General features: G+C 45.4%; 1 protein-coding gene across 1 annotated transcript; it reads right to left on the bottom strand.

Moving 5' to 3' along the window:
* Positions 1–1,576: 1,576 nt before the first annotated feature.
* LOC140917334 (olfactory receptor 52D1-like) lies at positions 1,577–11,326 on the bottom strand. The gene is made up of 2 exons (XM_073359953.1): positions 11,199–11,326; positions 1,577–2,559 (listed from the first exon to the last, which is right to left on the bottom strand). Exon 2 carries the CDS (start codon positions 2,513–2,515, stop codon positions 1,577–1,579), a length of 939 nt encoding a protein of 312 aa, XP_073216054.1. The 5' UTR covers positions 2,516–2,559; positions 11,199–11,326.
* Between the last annotated feature and the right edge of the window lie 9,424 nt (positions 11,327–20,750).

The following is a 20,750-nucleotide window of genomic DNA, read 5'->3' as shown; positions in this document are numbered from 1 at the left end:
CAGGCCTGCCTGACATCAAGGACTCCCCTTCCATTCTCCTATGGTCACTTAGGATAGGAGCTAGAATGTCCCCACTCCAGGGTACTCCCTTCACAGTGGATGATTCCTTGACCCCCTGATCACTAAGTTAAGTTCAATCCAAATATAATTTATTAAACAGCAAGTATAAGAATAATCATCCAAAAAAAAGGGAAAGGTTCACGGAAACAAGAAACCCTGCTCTGTGTGCATGGGGATATCACAAAGAGTCCTCTCTAGGATGCAAGGAAAGTTCATAGTCTCTTCCACTCCAAAATTGACTTCAAAAACAACTGCAAAAAGCAGAAAGAAAAGGAGTACTTGTGGCACCTTAGAGGCTAACCAATTTATTTGAGCATAAGCTTTCATAAGCTACAGCTCACTTCATCAGATGCATGCTTTGTATGTATATAAAAACATCTTCTACACTTTCCACAGTATGCACCCAACAAAGTGAGCTGTAGCTCACGAAAGCTTATGCTCAAATAAATTGGTTAGTCTCTAAGGTGCCAGAAGTACTCCTTTTCTTTTTGCGAATACAGACTAACACGCCTGTTACTCTGAAACCTGCAAAAAGCAGTACATTATTTTTACTTAAAGGTGATGTCATAGTTAAATACAGCAGTCCAGTTCTCAAAAACACACCATTTCCTAACTCTCACCAGTAAACTCTGGTTCAATGCCCTCAATTCCTATAGCAGCTTTCCTGTATTTGGACTTTCCCACTGAAACATTAGCACTATCCTCCAGGATTTGTGATGGATTCAACATAGAAAAAACACGTACATTTTGCTCAGCAAATCACTGTCCATATGATAAAGAACTTCAACATTGCCTTTTCTTTCTTTTTCTCTTTGGCTATCTGAAAGTGTAACATTTGTTTGTAAAACTGGACAAGAACAATTACCACAGAGGGACTAATGGAAAACTACTTTGCATCAAAATGCTACAGTGTCTTATGGTAGTCTTAGGGCAGGTCTACACTACAACTGGGATCGATGATCTGAGATCAATCCACCGGCGGTCGATTTAGCAGGTCTAGTGAAGTCCCACCAACTCGACAGCATATCACTCTGCAATTGACCCCCAAGAAGAAGAGTAACATAATCAATGGGAGATTTTCTCCATCGACAGCCCCCTCTCCACCTCCCCACAATGTAGAACCCGCTGTAACTTGACCTAAGGTACATCGACTTCAGCTGCCTTATTCATGTAGCTGGAGTTGCATAGAGTAGGTTGACACGATGAGTAGGTGGACAGCGTGGTTGTATGGATATAGCCTTAGAGTTACGGAAAGGCTAAGTATCAGAGTGTGTGAGCAGGGAGGCTGAGGGGTGACAATAAAGAGGTCAAGTGATGGTCAGAGACAGGTAACTCAGCAGTGGAAAGAGCAGTGCTTAGTGATGGAGTGATAAGATGTTGGTTGGGAGGAAATTCTCAGACTGTGAACTTCCACAATGGTTAGCTCTACCAAACTGGGACACTGCACCCTTGATTAATGAGGAGATATGCTTTCCTCCCCTTGCCACACAGGTTTCAAGTCAGTGGCCCCAGGTAATCACCTTCGGCAGGTGTATTTGCCTACTCTGTCACGAAGCTCTTTGGTTTTGACCCCATAAATGATAGGGTTGAGCATGGGAGGGATGAGGAGATAGAGGTCAGCCAAAACAATGCGAACATAGGGAGCGATGCCTTGACCAAATTGGTTTGTGAGACTGGAGAAGAGTCCAGGAATATAATATGTCAGCATCACAGAGATGTGGGTTGTGCAAGTGTTGAGGGCTTTCTGGTGGGCTTTGTTAGAGGAGATTCTGAGGACGGCCCTGATGATCAGACCATAGGACAGGGCAATGAGCGTCAGGTCAAACCCATTGATCACAAACATTAGCACCCAGCCGTATATCCTGGTGACTGTGAGGTCCCCACACATCACCTTCTCCACAGCTAGGTACTCGCATTGCATGTGTGGGATAATGCGGTTGGCACAGAATGGCTGCTGACTCAGGAGCAGGGGTAGGGGCAGAATGAAGAGAACAGCTCTTATGAAACCTACAAGTCCTAGCTTAGCTATTTGTGCATTGCTGAGGATTGTGGCATATCTCAGAGGGTTACATATGGCAACGTAGCGATCAAAGGCCATTGTCACGAGGGTGGCTGAGTGCGTAACAGAAACCGTGTGGAGAAAGAACATCTGGGTGAGGCAGCCAGTCACAGTAATGCCTTTCAAGTTGAACCAAAATATGCCCAGTGCCTTTGGTACGACAAAGGTAGGTGTGGCAATGTCTGTAAGTGCCAGTATGCAGAGCAGCATGTACATTGGCTTCTGCAGAGTCTGCTCCATACCTACGACAGACAGAAGCGTGACATTTCCCAACAGGCTGACAATGTAGAATGTAAAGAAAGGGATGGAAATCCAGATGTGGGCAGCCTCCAGGCCAGGGATGCCCGTTAGGATGAAAGTTGAAGCATCAGAGTTGGTGAAGTTAAGAGCTGCCATGAGGCGGTTGATGCGTCGATATGACTCAGAAATGCTCAAGGTGCCTGTAAAGGGAGAAAAGCACAGCAAGGGGGTTACATGCTTTTTAAACAAATAATATGGTAAATATGTTATAGTTATGAACATTCTCGGAGTCTTCTTGAGTGAGGAGTGAAAAACCACCAACGATGTCACTCCCTACTTTCTACAGATTTAGCATAAGGTGGGAACCCTTTGTTTCAAAACTTGGTTTCCAGACTAGTTTGTGGGAAAATTACAGACTCCCCAAGATTGAGTCCAGAGTTATGTGGCCTGGTCACATGGCCTTGTAGAGTCATAGCATCCATTACGTTGAGTCTGTCTGAAGCATTACCAGGGAGGCTCACCAGGTGGGAGATCACTTTCTCTTAAGGCCTATTGTTTCCGCCAATGTCACATTGCCCTGAATAGGCCCTTCCCAACCAGCTATCGAGACTGAAACCAAGTTCCCTATTGGTTGTTACCCAGTTGTAACTACATTTGAAATGCAGAGAAGTACTAAATATTCAGAGCTTCTGACAAAAATCATAAATGCATACAAAAAGGATAATCATATTCAGAAAGTCATAACATTTAAATAATAACAAATAAATTGGTTAGTCTCTAAGGTGCCACAAGTACTCCTTTTCTTTTTGCGAATACAGACTAACACGGCTGTTACTCTGAAACATTTCCAATGACATCGTACATAACCCATATTGCAATGGGGTACATTGTCACAAAAATGTCAATGGTTACTTCTACCAATGAAATGCCTGAAGTTACAGAACAACAACAACTGGAAACAAAACTGAGTAAAGTTTGTGACACCCAGATTGTATTCTATGGCTTGTCAGGGCAAAGAGACCCTGAAAATCCCCAAACACACTCTGTAGCAAGAAAGGTCCCAAAGCTGGCCTTGGACCAACAGTCACAAAGAAAAATATAATCTCAACAGCACTGCCCACCTGTCCACCTACATGCTGCTCTGCGACCCTCTGATGTTCCCCTCTGGTGATATTTAGACTGGTGATCTGTTAGGTCACCCCAATCCTTTACTCTGGGAGCCAGCCTTCCTCTGCTCAGCTGTGAGAACTTCACTCCTGGCCTGTTCACACACAGTCTCTGGCATGTAAGCTGCTCCTCGGCTTGTGCAACCGAATTACACTAGACAATATCTCCAGTCCCAGACACAACCCAAGAAACCTCCCTCTTGCAGGGTCCAGCTATGCCCGCAGGACACTGCAAGCTTAAATGAGTTTGTCAATTTAACAAAGAAATTGAGATGCACCAGGCTTTTTATCCCAAGGGGAGTCTCTGTCACGCTTCAAACCAAACACACTGCTTCAGGTTAGTATAAACAACAAATGTATTAACTACAAAGACAGATTTTAAGTGATATTAAGGGGTAGGCAAAAAGTCAGAGTAGTTACCAAAAGAAAAGAAAATGTAAGCACACTGTCATAAATATAAAGGGAAGGGTAACCACCTTTCTGTATACAGAACTATAAAATCTCTGCTGGTCAGAGGCAAAACCCCTTCACCTGTAAACAGTTAAGAAGCTAAGATAACCTCGCTGGCACCTGACCAAAATGATCAATGAGGAGACAAGATACTTTGAAAGCTGGAGTGGTGGGTGCGGGAACAAAGGGTCTGTCTGTCTGTCTCTGTGATGCTTTTGCCAGGAACAGAACAGGAATGGAGTATTAGAACTTGTTAGTAAGTAATCTAGCTCGAAATGGTTAGATTTCCATTTCCATTCCAAATTAGATTTCCTTTTCTTTAAATGGCTGGTAAATAAGCTCTGCTGAATGCAGTGAATATTCCTGTTTTTGTGTCTTTTTGTAACTTAAGGTTTTGCCTGGCGGGATTCTCTATGTTTTGAATCTGATTACCCTGTAAGATATTTACCATCCTGATTTTACATTGCTGATTCTTTTACTTTTTCTTTAATTAAAATTCTTCTTTTAAGATCCTGATTGCTTTTCCATTGTTCTTAAGATCCAAGCGTTTGGGTCTGTGTTCACCTATGCAAATTGGTGAGGATTTTTATCACGCCTTCCCCAGGAAAGGGGCTGTAGGGCTTGGGAGGATATTTTGGGGGTTAGACATCTCCAAGTGGGCTCTTTCCCTGTTGTTTGATTAACACGCTCGGTGGTGGCAGCATATGGTTCAAGGACAAGGCAAAGTTTGTATGTTGAGGAAGCTTTTAACCTAAGCTGGTAAGAATAAGCTTAGGGGGTCTTTCATGCAGGTCCCCACATCTGTACCCCAGAGTTCAGAGTGGGGAAGGAATCTTGACATGGTGGGAGAGTGGTGGGATCATTTTAAGATTTTTTTTTAGATGCTTTTGAGATTTTTTTTTCATCATTTTGAAGCAGAAGCACAATAGGATTTTAAAAGGACATTTTTTCCCCTTTGGGCTGCTTAGAAACAGGTTTTAAGCTGAAAGCAATTAGAGTATTCCTGTCTCTGCCTGGGGGCCAGAGCAGCAAGTGTAACCAAGGGATTTGTCTTTTTTGAGCAGGAGTTTTCTCTACCTCAGTGCAGGGTACTTAACCTCCTGCAGGGAATGCACAAGTTTTTCACAGACCTGAAGAGGTTTTTCGTTCTTGTTTGTTTATTTAAGCTAAGAGCAACTAGGCGTTTTTTCTGTCTATTTGCCTGGAGACAAAGGATTTTTTCTGTAGGCTGAGAATAGGCTTTTCTGTAGGCTGAGGGTGTTCTTGAGGAAATAGAAAGATGCATCCTAGATGGTAAGCCCAAAACTGTAATCGAGGCGGGGGAGATTGGAGCCAAATGGGTGGAGGTGGCAGAAATGAAAAAAAAAAACTGTTCGTAGTTGGAGCGGATACCAGAAGGGACAACCTCAGACCACACCCTACTACTGGGGGCCGCCCAAAGCCCCAACTACACACCAAGGAACACTCCAGACACCTTATTGTCCCGCCACACCAGTGACCCATCAGCTGGACGATGTTTTAAATGTAACGAGCCGGGGCATGTAAAGGCCAACTGCCCCAAGAACCCCAACAGATTACAGTCCATTGCACCGGAATCACACCAGAGGTCCTCAGGCCCAGATGCCTCCCAGATACACTTGGAGTGGAGGAAAACTGTGAGTGTGGGCGGGAAGAAGGTCACCGCGTGGAGGGACACTGGAGCACAAGTGTCAGCTATCCATGCTTCCTTAGTGGACCCGAATTTAATCAACCCAGAGATCCAAGTGACGATTCAACCCTTCAAGTCCAACTCTTTCAATTTGCCTACAGCCAAGTTGCCTGTCCAGTACAAGGGCTGGTCAGGAACGTGGACTTTTGCAGTCTATGATGATTATCCCATCCCCATGCTGTTGCCAATCAAGTGAAGCTAGCCAAGAGGGTGGGAATGGTCACCCGCAGCCAGGCTAATCTGTCACGCCTAGCTCTCTTCTGGAAACTTCTACCAGGACCCGGTCAGAGGTGATGGAACCGGAGCCCAGGCCACCGTCTGCACCACCAGCAGTGGATCCAGTCCCAGAGACCCAAACGGAGCCAGTCGCAGAACCGGAACCGGCGATACAACCAGCACCAGACCCATTGCCAACACTGATTTCAGTACTTGCAACCCCAACACCAGAGGACCCGACCAAGCCTGTACTGGCAGCAGCAGATAACCCTACTAAAGAGGCTCAGCCGGAGCCTGAACCCCAACATAGTGCACCAGCAGAGAGCGGTTCACAGTCAACAGAAACAGCCCCATCATGTGAATTGCTTCCAGAGGGACCAAGCCCAGATCCACAATCCAATGAGGAACTGATGTCTCCAAACTCAAGGGAACAGTTTCAGACTGAACAAGAAGCAGATGAAAGCCTCCAGAGAGCTTGGATGGTGGCATGGAGCAACCCACCACCTCTCAGCTCTTCTAATTGATCCAGGTTTGTTGTAGAAAGAGGACTTTTCTACAAGGAAACTCTCTCTGGTGGACACCAGGAAGACTGGCATTCTCAGAGACAGTTGGTAGTTCCAACTAAGTACTGGGTCAAGCTCTTGAGCTTAGCCCATGATCATCCTAGTGGCCATGCTGGGGTGAACAGGACCAAAGACCATTTGGGGATGTCATTCCACTGGGAGGGAATGGGGAAGGATATTTCTACCTATGTCCGGTCTTGTGAGGTATGCCAAAGAGTGGGAAAACTCCAAGACTAGGTCAAAGCCCCTCTCCAGCCACTCCCCATCATTGAGGTTCCATTTCAGTGAGTAGCTGTGGATATTCTGGGTCCTTTTCTGGAAAAGACATCCAGAGGAAAGCAGTACATCCTGACTTTCATGGATTTTGCCACCCGATGGCCGGAAGCAGTAGCTCTAAGCAACACCAGGGCTAAAAGTGTGTGCCGGGCACTAACAGACATTCTTGCCAGGGTAGGTTGGCCCTCTGACATCCTCACAGATGCAGGAACTAATTTCCTGTTAGGAATTATGGAAAGCGTTTGGGAAGCTTATGGGGTAAATCACTTGATTGCCACTCCTTACCACCACCAAACAAATGGCTTGGTGGAGAAGTTTAATGGAACCTTGGGGGCCATGATATGAAAATTCATAAATGAACACTCCAATGATTGGGACCTACTGTGGCAGCCATTGCTCTTTGCCTACAGATCTGTACCACATCCCAGTTTAGGGTTTTCACCATTTGAACTTGTATATGGCCGTGAGGTTAAGGGGCCATTACAGTTGGTGAAGCAGCAATGGGAGGGATTTACACCTTCTCCAGGAACTAACATTCTGGACTTTGTAAGCAACCTACAAAACACCCTCTGAACCTCTTTAGCCCTTGCTAAAGAAAACCTACAGGATGCTCAAAAAGAGCAAAAAGCCTGGTATGATAAACATGCCAGAGAGCGGTCCTTCAATGTAGGGACCAGGTCATGGTCTTAAATGTGCTCCAGGCCCATAAAATGGAAGTGTGGTGGAAAGGGCCATTCACGGTCGAAGAGTGCCTGGGAGTTGTTAATTATCTCCTAGCATTCCCCACCTCCAACCGAAAGCCTAAAGTGTACCATATTAATTCTCTAAAGCCCTTTTATTCCAGAGAATTAAAGATTTCTCAGTTTACAGCCCAGGGAGGAGATGATGCTGAGTGGCCTGAAGGGGTCTACTATGAAGGGAGAAGTGCTGGTGACGTGGAAGAGGTGAACCTCTCCATGACCCTTGGGTGTATGCAGTGACAGCAGATCAAGGAGCTGTGCACTAGCTACGCTCCGATGTTCTCAGCCACCCCAGTACTGACTGAACAGGCATACCACTCCATTGACTTAAGTAATGCTCACCCAATGAAAGTCCACCCTACCAGGTGTCTCCTCAAGCTAAAACTGCTATAGAATGGGAGATCCAGGATATGCTACAGGTGGGGGTAATCTGCCCCTCTGGCAGTGCATGGGCATGTCCAGTGGTTCTAGTACCCAAACCAGATGGGGAGATACGTTTTTGCATGGACTACCGTAAGCTAAATGCTGTAACTCGCCCAGACATCTATCCAATGCCACGCACAGATGAAGTATTGGAGAAACTGGGACGGGCCCAGTTCATCTCTACCTTGGACTTAACCAACGGGTACTGGCAGGTACCGCTCGATGAATCTGCCAAGGAAAGGTCAGCCTTCACCACACATCTCGGGCAGTATGAATTTCATGTACTCCCTTTAGGGCTGCAGAATGCACCCGCCACCTTCCAAAGACTTGTAGATGGTCTTCTAGCAGGATTGGGAGACTATGCAGTCGCCTACCTTGATGATGTGGCCATATTTTCAGATTCCTGGGCAGAACACCTGGAACTTCTACAAAAAGTCTTTGAGTGCAAAAGGGAGTCGGGACTAACTGTTAAGGCTAAGAAGTGTCAAATAGGCTGAAACAGAGTGACTTACCTTGGACACCAGGTGGGTCAAGGAACCATCAACCCTCTACAGGCCAAAGTGGATGCTATCCAAAAGTGGCCTGTCCCAAAGTCAAAGAAACAGGTCCAATCCTTCTTAGGCTTGGCCGGATATTACAGGCGATTTATACCGCAATACAGCCAAATCGCTGCCCCACTGACAGACCTAACCAAAAAGAAAGAGCCAAATGTCGTTCAGTGGACTGAAGAGTGCTGGAAGGCCTTTCACCAGGTTAAAGCCACACTCATGTCCGACCCTCTGCTAAGGGACCCAGACTTTCACAAACCGTTCCTAGTAACAAGAGATGTGCCTGAGGGTGGTGTGGGAGTAGTCAAAATGCAGGAAGGACTGGATCAAGAATTCCACCCTGTAGTGTTTCTCAGCAAGAAGTTGTCTGAGCGGGAAAGCAACTGGTCAGTCAGTGAAAAAGAATGTTACGCCATTGTCCACGCTCTGGAAAAGCTACACCCATATGTTTGGGGAGGGTGTTTCCAGCTGCAAACCAACCATGCTGCTCTACAGTGGCTTCATACCACCACGGGAAATAACAAAAAACTTATTCGGTGGAGTTTAGCTCTCCAAGATTTTGATTTCGACATCCAATACATCTCAGGAGCTTCTAACAAAATGGCTTATGCACTCTCTCCCGAAAGTTTCCCAGAATCAACTGGTTAAAATCATCCTTGAGATGTGGAAAATATTTTAGTCTTTATATACTTGGTAGTATATGTAGAGGTGCATGTGTCTTATTAATTCTGTTTTCTCCTAGAGCTCCATGAAGAAATCCCAGCCAGTGTTTCACCCTAGCTGAGATTTGGGGAGCGTGTGATAAATATAGAGGGAAGGGTACCCACCTTTTTGTATGCAGAACTATAAAATCCCTCCTGGCCACAGGCAAAACTCCTTCACCTGTAAAGGGTTAAGAAGCTAAGATAACCTCGCTGGCACCTGACCAAAATGACCAATGAGGAGACAAGATACTTTCAAATCTGGAGCGGGGAGAAACAAAGGCTCGCTCTGTTTGTGTGATTCTTTTGCTGGGAACAGAAGAGGAATGGAGTCTTAAAACTTAGAAATTAATCTAGCTAGATATGTGTTAGATTCTGTTTGTTTACATGGCTGAGAAAATAAGCTGTGCTGAATGGAATGGATATTCCTGTTTTTGTGTCTTTTTGTAACTTAAGGTTTTGCCTGGCAGGATTCTCTATGTTTTGAATCTGATTACCCTGAAAGGTATTTACCATCCTGATTTTACAGAGATGGTTCTTTTATTTTTTCTTTAATTAAAATTCTTCTTTTAAGATCCTGATTGCTTTTTCATTGTTCTTAAGATCCAAGGACTTGGGTGTGTTCACCTATGCAAGTCGGTGCAGATTTTTATCAAGCCTTCCCCAGAAAAAGGGGTGTAGGGCTTGAGGGGATATTTTGGAGGGTAGACATCTCCAAGTGGTCTCTTTCCCTGTTCTTTGTTTAACACGCTTGGTGGTGGCAGCATAGAGTTCAAGGACAAGGCAAAATTTATACCTTGAGGAAGTTTTTAACCTAAGCTGGTAAGAATAAGCTTAGGGGGTCTTTCATGCAGGTCCCCACATCTATACCTTGGAGTTCAGAGTGGGGAAGGAACCTTGACACACGCAGTCTCAACTCTCAACTCTATTAGACTTGGCAATATCTGGATTAAGCATTTTTCTCACCCCACTGTATATTGCAGTCCTTAATATACAAGTTTGTTCTTTAAACCCTCAGTCAATGTGGTTTGGAGGGCACAAGTCCAGGCATGTCTGGGGGGCATTGCTGAGTCTCTCCAATTAAGGTTGCCCAATTCCCTTAGTGGGGCCTCATGCACGTGAGTCATTGCATTGGAGCTCCCTTGCTGGACAATGGGTGTTGATGGGTTGTTTGACACCCTGCCCCTCTATTGGTCACTTTCCTTGCTGTTGCCTCTGGGGAGCTAATATCTGGCTGATTCCCCAACTTGCAGCATGTTTTAGTGACCGCCATACAACACCATTCTCATAACTCTATATACATTAATGATGCACATGTATGGACAGAGACATGACTTTCAGCAGATCATAACCTTTCCCCTGAGACATTACAAGGCATGCTTCATATGTAAAATCCCATTTATATGAAAATGAGGTCTATGATGGTTACAGGATGCTCCCCGATGATAGAGAATGTGTCACCTCATCCCTTAGTTTGCTGCAAGAGGTTAGTCACTGACTACCTCAACGGCAGTGTGTGTTACAGTTCTCTTGGTACCCAGCCATCAAGGCCATGAGGTGGTGTGCCTCAGTTTCCCTATTGGGACACTGCAAACCAGGTTTCTCTGCTGTGATCTGATTTAATTCTGTTTACAGTTATTATCTATGAACTAGACTTACCATAAGGTTTAACATCAGTCATCAAATTCTTATCCCAAAACTTTACATTAATACCATTTTTTTTAAATCACAGATGGGTGTTTACAAGTATCTTTATGCTACCACACCCTCTGTTCAGATACTGTAGTTTGAGGTTAGTTCGTTCATTATCCATGGTGTCCTTTGACTCTCTCCCAAGTAATCAGTCAATGGCTTGTCTTTCCCTCCAGTGTTCCCGTCTGTGTGGGCTCTGAATTTAATTGTGTTTCTGGAATTTTGGTGCCTCAGGGTCTGGGAAGATAGTTTTTCAGGGCGATCCTGCACATTGGCTGGCCCTTTGCCCCCTTTCCCTAGAGGACGGTGATCTGAGCTCTGTGGGCTAGGTGTGTTTACCCTTTGATCAGATGCACCGTTTTCCCAACAGCTTTCCCACGACTGCTTTCAGTGTCTCACCAGCCTGTGGGAAGACACCCCCTTCTCTGTCAGTTGGGCCATTTGTATTCTCACAAACTACCACCTGGCAACTTCCTGGTCTCAATTCCTCCCTTATCACAGGCGTTGGAGCTGCATCTAAATGTAAAGAGACACAGATACTTTCCAAAAAAAGTATCAGAAATAGGGTCCTGAAAAACTGAGACCTAGACTGTGGTACCCTCTGCCACCCCCTTCTCTGTTCCTGTGAAGTCAGCTGTCTGACTGTTCCCATTCAGGACGTCAGTTACACAGTTCCCTCTCAAAACCTGGGTCACCAGCTGTCAGGGTTCCCTCCCCACCCTGAGCTCTGGGGTAGAGATGTGGGGCCCCGCATGAAACACCCCCTACGCTTATTTCTACCAGCATAGGTGAAAAATTCCCAAGGCACAAATCATTTCCTTGTCCTTGGACAGTATTACTGCCATTACCAAGTGATTTAGACACAAGTCGAGGAAAAAGGGCCACTTGGAGTCCTTCTTTCCCCAAAATATTCCCCGGAAACCCCTTCACCCCCTTTCCTGGGAGGCTTTAGAATAATATACTAACCAATTGGTTACAAAGTGAGCGCAGAGCAAACCCCTGGCTTTTTAGGACCCTGAAAATCAATCAGGTTCTTGAAAGAAGTACTTTATTATTATTTTGTTTAAAAAAGTAAAGGAATAACAGCTAGAAAATCAGGATGGAAGGTAACTTTACAGAGTAAATTAAAAAAAAAAAAAAAAACACAGAGGATTCCCGTCTGGGCTCAGCTTCAAAGTTACAATAAAACAGAAATAAAACTCCCGCTAGCATATGGAAAATTCACAAGCTAAAACAAAAGATAATCTAATGCATTTCCTTGTCTTGACTTACAATTTGTGTAATTTTAGATGTATCATTTCAGGTATCTTTTCAGGAGATGGTTTACCAGCTTGGTCTTTCTCTCTGTGTGTGTCCAGAGAGGGAACACACAAAGAGAGCACAAACAAAAACGCTTCCCCCCCACCCCAGATTTGAAAGTAACTTCTTTCCTTATTGGTCCATTTGGCCAGGTGCCAACCAGGTTATTGCAGGTTCTTAACCCCTTACAGGTAAAGGGATTCTGTACCTCTGGACAAGAGGGATTTTATCTTACCATATACATGAAGGTTGTTACCCTTCCCTTTATATTTATGACACAGGCTGAGTACATGGGTTCACAGATGCTGATGCAGCCTTCCTTCCAGTGTCCTCAGCATCATACCCCAAGTGACTAGTGGGGAGACATTCCTGTACCCCCACTATTCCTTCCCCAGTTTCCTCCACTGGATCCCCTCCTAAGACACATTTCTCTGTGCTCCTTCGGAAGCATTCTTTATTTTGTTCAGCTGCAAAACTCTGCCAGCTAAGAACTGGGACAGTTTCCTTACTCACTGACAATACCTTCCCTGCCTCTGCCCCTGAGGGCATGTTGCCTAGTTTAAGCCCCTCCCATACTTGGAAGCACCCTGCTTCCCTGTCTTACAGAGTGACAGGAATCCTCACTCACCTCAGTGGTTTCTGAGATTCCCTGCCCCTTCTCTGGGCTCTCCTCTGGGACTCATTTCTCTATGCTCCCTAGAGTTTGTCTCTGGTTCAGCTGTGACCTGCTGGAAGCTAACAACCTGGACAGATCTCTCCCTGGCATTTATTACACCCCATCCCTTCCTGATGTGATGTTTCCTCCAGCTTGAGTGCTAGAGTTGGTCTCAACCACCCTCCTGCCTGGAAGCATGTGGCTTCCCCCTGCTGCAGAAGAATCAAGGAGACTCTCTCCAATTCTCTCAGCAGTTCCTGAGATCTTACCCTTTGTCTCAGGGGTCCCAGCATAAAACTCCCTCCTGCGGCAGGCAAATACTTTAAGCTGAGCTACACAGAAAGAACATGACCAAGGAGCAGGTCGACTAGGAGTTGTTCCTTTACTTCACAGTCAAAGCTTTCCAAACCTTCCCACAACACATGGATTTTATTTAGATGTATGAGGAATCTGCTTCCACCCACCCCCACAATCTCAGCCATTTGGCCAGGTCGCATACTGGACTTTGGGACCCACACTCTGCTTCATCAGAGAGATCCGGGCCCCTGTATCTCTCTGCCCCAAGTACTCCCTGCCATCCATTTGGGGAGCCTTGACTTGCTCCATATCTGGCTCTGCAGAGGCCAATCTCACAAAACCAATATGATAGGTTTTGATTGCTTGGGGAGTTTCTCTGGTGAGGACAGGAGAACTAATATGAACTGTTGGTTGCCTGTTTCCTCCTAGCACAGGGCATTTATTCCTCAGGTGATCAGTGGAATTACACTGACAGCACCTTTTGAGCTCTTCTGCTTTTACAGGAAATTTGGAATGAGGGTTAGAGGAATATTTTTGGATAAGAGAATGTTTAGACTCCCACCCCCCTACTGTCAGCTAAAAAAGCCATCTCATTCACTGACTCTATCTTTGTCCATGCACTCCACAGTCTATCTTTCTCCCATAGACACTGCTTTACTTCAGCCTTACATATGCTGAGGAAATGCTCTTCAGCAACAAGTCCAAGCATTCCTTCAAAACTTGCCACATATTTACCCCTCACCCATTTTCCCAACAAATCTATGATCTTGTTTACATATTCCCCATTACTCGTCCCAATATCCCTCTTAAGATTCCTGAATTTAACTTTATATATTTCAGGGGTAATTTGAAAACTTCACAAAACTGTATCTTTAAATTCACAGTAGTCTCTAAAGCATCTTCGCTAGGCGTTCCATTGAACACATTTGGAGCTTTGCCAGTGAATTTTGCAATGCATCTGATGAAGTGAGCTGTAGCTCACGAAAGCTTTTGATCAGATAAATTGGTTAGTCTTTAAGGTGCCACAAGTACTCCTTTTCTTTTTGCAATCAGGGTAGGAGCTCTCTTACCATCAGGGATTTCATGTATCACACACAGACTGTTGAAGGCAGTCAGATATTCAGCTATATCATTCTTCTCACTGTCTGCAGGACATGAGTGTTCCCATTTGTGGATTTTTGGAGTGATGGGAGTCACTTGGCTCAGGGGCCTCTGGTTCTGCTTCTCTATCAAGTCCAGTTGGTGTTTTCACTCTCTCTCTTTCTTTCTTCCTGCCCTGTTTCTCTCTCTGTCTCTCCTTTGCTCTTTTTCTTCCATAGCCCTGCTGTGTGCAGCCTCCTCCCTGGCTGCTTCTTCCTCCATAGCCCTTTGGGGTGCAGCCTCCTCTTCTTTGAGCCTCATTTGAAACTTGCGGTGGTTTCCCTTCTCTGCTGTTTCCAGTTTTGCCAGCTCTAGTTTTGTAGACTCCCTAACTGGTAGTCATTTTTCTGCTTTCTTGTGCTTATTTCCCTCACCCAAAATAAACAAAGAGAAAATATCATAAGTGTGACCTCCTCCTGACTGTTCTTAGCCAGTGCACTTAAGACTCACTTAAAATAACAAATATCAGTGCTTAAAGTGTGAACTTCACTTGGAGTAACAAGCTGCATGTATTTCAGGTATCAGAGTAACAGCCGTATTTGTCTGTATCTGCAAAAAGAACAGGAGTACTTGTGGCACCTTAGAGACTAACACATTTATTTCAGCATAAACTTTTCTGGGCTACAGCCCACTTCAGCGGATGCACAGAATGACACGTATAGTAAGAAGATACATATATACATACAGAGAACATGATCAACAGTGTGCCCTTGTTGCCAAGAAGGCCAAAGGAATTTTGGGATGTATAAGTAGGGGCATTGCCAGCAGATTGAGGGACGTGATCATTCCTCTCTATTCAACATTGGTGAGGCCTCATCTGGAGTACTGTGTCCAGTTTTGGGCCCCACATTACAAGAAGGATGTGGAAAAAATGGACAGAGTCCAGCGGAGGGCAAGAAAAATTATTAGAGGACTGGAAGACATGAGTTCTGAGGAGAGGCTGAGGGAACTGGGATTGTTTAGTCTGTGGAAAAGAAGAGTAAGGGGAGATTTGATAGCTGCTTTCAACTACCTGAAAGGGGGTTCCAAAGAGAATGGATCTAGACTGTTCTCAGTGGTAGCAGATGACAGAACGAGGAGTAATGGTCTCAAGTTGAAGTGGGGGAGCTTTAGGTTGGATATTAGGAAAAACTTTTTCCTTAGGAGGATGGTGAAACACTGGAATGCGTTACCTAGGGAGGTGGTGGAATCTCCTTCCTTAGAGGTTTTTAAGGTCAGGCTTGATAAAGCCCTGGCCTGGATGATGTAGTTGGGGCTTGGTCCTGTTTTGAGCAGGGGGTTGGACTAGATGACCTCCTGAGGTCCCTTCCAACCCTGATATTCTAGGATTCTATGAAAAGCTGCACATACACCCTGTTCTCTGCGCCACGGTGACATTCCCCTCATGTTATCTGGAACATGTTATCTGCTAGGTCACTTTCCTTTCTCTTGCCTCTGGGAGCTAATATCTGGCTGATTCCCCCAATTATAGCATGTTTTAGTGACCACCGAACAACACAATTCTCGTAACTTCATATGCATTAATGATCACCAATATGGATAGAGACATGACTTTCAGGAGATCATAACCTTTTCCCTGATACTTTACAAAGTATGCTCTATATGTAAGATCAGGATTATATGAAAATGAGGAAAATGGGGGTTACAGTAGGGTCCCCCAAGGTATAGACTGTCACAGCACCCACAAATACTTAGTGCCACTTGTCTGTCACTGTACATCCTCTGCCTGACTCCACAGCACTCAGCAGTGCCCACTTCTCTCTGTACACCCCATGCCTGCTCCCACAGCCTCCAGCACTGCCAGCCTGCCTGTGTACACCCTGCTCCCTGCCCCACAACCCCTGGTGCTGGTCACCTGTCCATGTAGGTCCACCACCTAACATCCCTGCCACATAGGGATACCTCTCACCCAGGACCAAAACCAGGTGCCACACAACACAGTGACATCTCACAGAAATGAGACAAAGCTTTGATGTATTGCATCCAGTTACAAACCTATATGCACCTTCCTGAGGCTGCTTTTCCATGCTGGCGATTGCTGACATTGCCACGAAACTGTAGTGGGCTTTCTCACAGGATGAAGGATGGTCTGAATAGGGGACGGTGCCAGAGACAATCTGCTACTGTGTGGTTCACTTTACATTCCAGGCTGAGACACCTCCCGTACGCAGGAGGCCTCATGACGCCTCTTTGGGCTGTGCATTACGGAGGACGTCCATTCCTCATTTTGCATAATTTCAGGACTCTGAGTCACTCTGATCTGGATACTGCATGTCACAGAATATCAAGGTTGGAAGGGACCTCAGGAGGTCATCTAGTCCACAGTGTCCCGCTGTCCCATCCCCAGCCCCCCACACACTGTGTGTTTCTGGACCTCCCCCGGGGACATTTGTAACACCATCTCTCAGCCAGAAACATGCTTTTAATTTTACTGCCTTTTCTGCTTCACATCCTCTCCAGAAACAGAGATTCAGGGGCTCAGAGAGAGCAGACCCCTCTCCCCCCTTGAAAAAAATGTTATCCTAATTGTTTTGAAGGTTTAAGCCTGTGAGTTTGAGATATCAGCAACTTTCCTGTCAGTTCTTCTTGGGTCCTAAGAAGCTCACCCGTCCTTAGAGCTCCACATGAAGTCACTAGAGACTCAGTGGTGATTTAAATCAGGCATTTATTTAAGTCGCTACATGTGGATTACGGGGGAACTCCTGGATCCATTGGGAATTTGGCCTTTGATCTCAAAGGGGACCAGATTCACCCTGAGTGTTTAACTTTTGGCTCCCGGCTGTATAAATTGTGGCTTTGGCTCCTGCGGCAGAAAGTACAATTCTGTTAGGGTGCTGAAAGAGTCTGAGGGGAAACCCCCAATTCATGGGGTGTTCTGAGACCGGGAATTAAAGTTGGGAATTTCAAAACACAGGGGCCCTGATTTTGCTCTCAGAGAGCACAGTGTCCATCTGGAGTGACCCAGTGAAGACAGAATGTGAAAGCAGAATATAGCCAGTGTGTGGCCCATTCTTGTTGTGAACCCCCTGATAATACCCACCGCAGAGCCTTTGGCTGCATTTCCTAACAGGGCAGTGATGTTGCTGAATTGGAACACTTGAGCAAACCAGAGGAAAAACCACACAGCACAAAAAAAGGAAGTTACTGAGAAAGATAGAAGGACACAGTAAGAGACAAGGAACTGATCTTAAAAACAAATATTGTCTAAACTCTTTCCAATACATTTGTAGTTCCAATTTTACCAGGTAAATCTCTTGGTGTTTCTGAGTATTAAACAACTCAAGTCACCCTGGTGGCCCTGGATCCCTTCCTGAGCCCTCAGCACTAACCTTAATGCAGAAACAAGCAAGTGACCGCAATCCCGCTCAGCAGAGAAAGGAAATCTCCTTACGGCTACTGCAAGGCAGAGGCTTGAGAATCAGCGTATGACTGTCACATGGCTGACACTTCACATGCTGCACAGTGACCTTTATGATCCCCCTGAACACTCCCCGCGAACTGTCAGGTTGCCCAGGACTCCCGTAGAATTCCCTGGACTCTGTGAGCAGCGGGAACAGCAGAAAATAGACCGTAGAGAACTTCAGCCTGAGAGCCACCCCCCGCCCCCAGGAGTGAAGAAATGATTTGCCAATAACAGGGGCTCAGATTTACAGAGCAAAATGCAGTTTGCGAACGGTTCAGTGCAGCACATGGTGATAGATTTCTTTCCTGTGTGTAGTGCACTTCCACCTGCACTCACTGGGAACGCTGCCACAAGATTGGGGGCCAAAAACACATTTCACTTGATGGTAGCATTGTACCACTTCACACCACCCATGCAGCTGTAATAGCCATTCCCTTCGCCTCTGAAAAATCAGTGCCACCCTGTCGCAGCCAAATTACATGATCCTGAATTAATGCAAGCTGAAATGTGTGTAAAAGGCTTTCTTCTCAATGACCCTGCTTCGGTGAGAACATGGGTGAGAACATGGTGGTACAGGAATCAAAGAACTGCTACATGTGGCTCTCCTGTTTGGGCTACTGTCCCTAGCCCCATACTTGCGTCATAGATGCCTTGCGGCCAAATTTGAGGTCCAGAGGGTATAAGACGGATGGGTTGTCACCCCTGGGGTGCAGTCTGGGAGCCATGAGAACTGCTGCACCCCTCTAACCACCCAACTGGGCTGGCCCTGTTTCACACTGCTTTGCTGGAGATTCAGTCTCTCCAGGCCCTGTGATCCCCAACCCTAGAGCAGATGGTGCCACACACTCAAACAGAGCTACCTGAGAGTTTAGCGAACCTCCTAAGTATAAACAGCAGACCCCAGCCGATTTCTCGGTTTTGTTTCCAATTTTTGTTGAAAGTTATATACATAACTTCAGACATTTCACTGGTGGAAAGAACGACTGATCTTTGCACCTCAGCTGCTTCAATCTCCCACCATATCCTGGACCCGCTGTCTGAACTCTCCTTCCCCACCCAGGCTGCCTTGCTTCCAACATCATGCTGGTTGCCAGTGTCTTCTCCATACACCTCAGTCACCTGTGGATTCCACAACCTCCGAACTGCCCCACGGTCCCCACAGCTCTTCTTCTGCAGGGGGTGAGATGACTCCCATCAAACCACACACAGGAGGAGTGACACACAGGTCAGAAATCTCAAACACAGGCCTCAAATGCCAAGGAACCTATGCTGCTTCTCTTGTTACACTGATACACAGTACATGGTGCTTCAAGGACTGCTGCTCAGGAAAAACTCACAGGCTGAGAATTATGCACATTATATAATGAGAGCAGGCAACTCTGGGACATGTGAGGGCCTAGATCAATACAGCTGCCACATGCAGAAATGACTGGTAGCTGACTGACACAGTGGGCCAGTGTGAGACACATGTTAAACCCAGGATGCTCCGGGACCATTTGCTAGCCAGCTCTGTTAGTTATGAATGGTGAGGGTTGTACATTCATCCTTAGTGAAAAGATTTTATGGGGTGTGTCAACGTTCCTTCCCCACTCTGAACTCTAGGGTACAGATGTGGGGACCTGCATGAAAACCTCCTAAGCTTACTTTTACCAGCTTAGGTTAAAACTTACCCAAGGTACAAAATTATTTTACCCTTGGATTTCCACTGCCACCACTAAACTTTATCTGGGTTTACTGGGAAACATGGTTTGGACACGTCTTTCCCCAAAAAATCCTCCCAACCCTTGCACCCCACTTCCTGAAGAAGGTATGGTAAAAAATCCTCACCAATTTGAATAGGTGGCCACAGACCCAAACCCTTGGATCTTAGAACAATGAAAAAGCATTCAGTTTTCTTACAAGAAGACTTTTAATAGAAGTAAAGGAATCACCCCTGTCAAATCAGGATGGTAGATTCCTTACAGGGTAATTAGATTCAAAACATAGAGAATGCCTCTAGGCAAAACCTTAAGTTACAAAAAAGACACACAGACAGGAATAGTCATTCTAATCAGCACAACACTTTTCTCAGCCGTTTAAAGAAATCATTATCTAACACATACCTAGCTAGATTACTTACTAAAAGTTCTAAGACTCCATTCCTGTTCTATCCCTGGCAAAAGCAGCATACAGACAGACCCAGACCCTTTCTTTTTCTCCCTCCTCCCAGCTTTTGAAACTATCTTGTCTCCTCATTGGTCATTTTGGTCAGGTGCCAGTGAGGATACCTGTAGCTTCTTAACCCTTTACAGGGGAGAGGATTTTTCCTCTGTCCAGGAGGGGTTTTAAAGCTGTTTACCCCTCCCTTTATATTTATGACAGGGTAAAGTTATTATTTTTCTCACCTAAAACTTTTTTTCCATGCAGATCCTTATGGGATCCCTCAGATTCATGAAATACACACTAAGTACACATTTTCCAAGGCAGAGCAGTCACCTGATAATTATGGTTAAATTCAACATACTCATGAATGGAAATTTTTTCCAATGTTTAATTAACTCACACCATTTATAATGTACACTTTATTTCCAATGAGAAATTCTTTAACTCCAATTTCCAGCCATTGGATCGTGTTACACCTCTCAGAGTAGCAGCCATGTTGTTCTGTCTCCGCAAAAAGAAAAGGAGGACTTGTGGCACCTTAGAGACTAACAAATTGAATGGAGCACAAGATTATGTGAGCTACAGCTCACTTAATCGTGAAAACTTATCATAGAATCATAGAATATCAGGGTTGGAAGGGACCCCAGGAGATCATCTAGTCCAACCCCCTGCTCAAAGCAGGACCAATTCCCAGTTAAATCATCCCAGCCAGGGCTTTGTCAAGCCTGACCTTAAAAACCTCTAAGGAAGGAGATTCTACCACCTCCCTAGGTAACACATTCCAGTGTTTCACCACCCTCTTAGTGAAAAAGTTTGTCCTAATATCCAATCTAAACCTCCCCCACTGCAACTTGAGACCATTACTCCTCGTTCTGTCATCTGCTACCATTGAGAACAGTCTAGAGCCATCCTCTTTGGAACCCCCTTTCAGGTAGTTGAAAGCAGCTATCAAATCCCCCCTCATTCTTCTCT

This window comes from Lepidochelys kempii, chromosome 1 (assembly GCF_965140265.1).
Source record: "Lepidochelys kempii isolate rLepKem1 chromosome 1, rLepKem1.hap2, whole genome shotgun sequence".
Taxonomy (NCBI): Eukaryota; Metazoa; Chordata; order Testudines; family Cheloniidae; genus Lepidochelys; species Lepidochelys kempii.
Note: the sequence above shows the minus strand (reverse complement) of the source record. Positions and strands in the feature narration are given on the sequence as shown.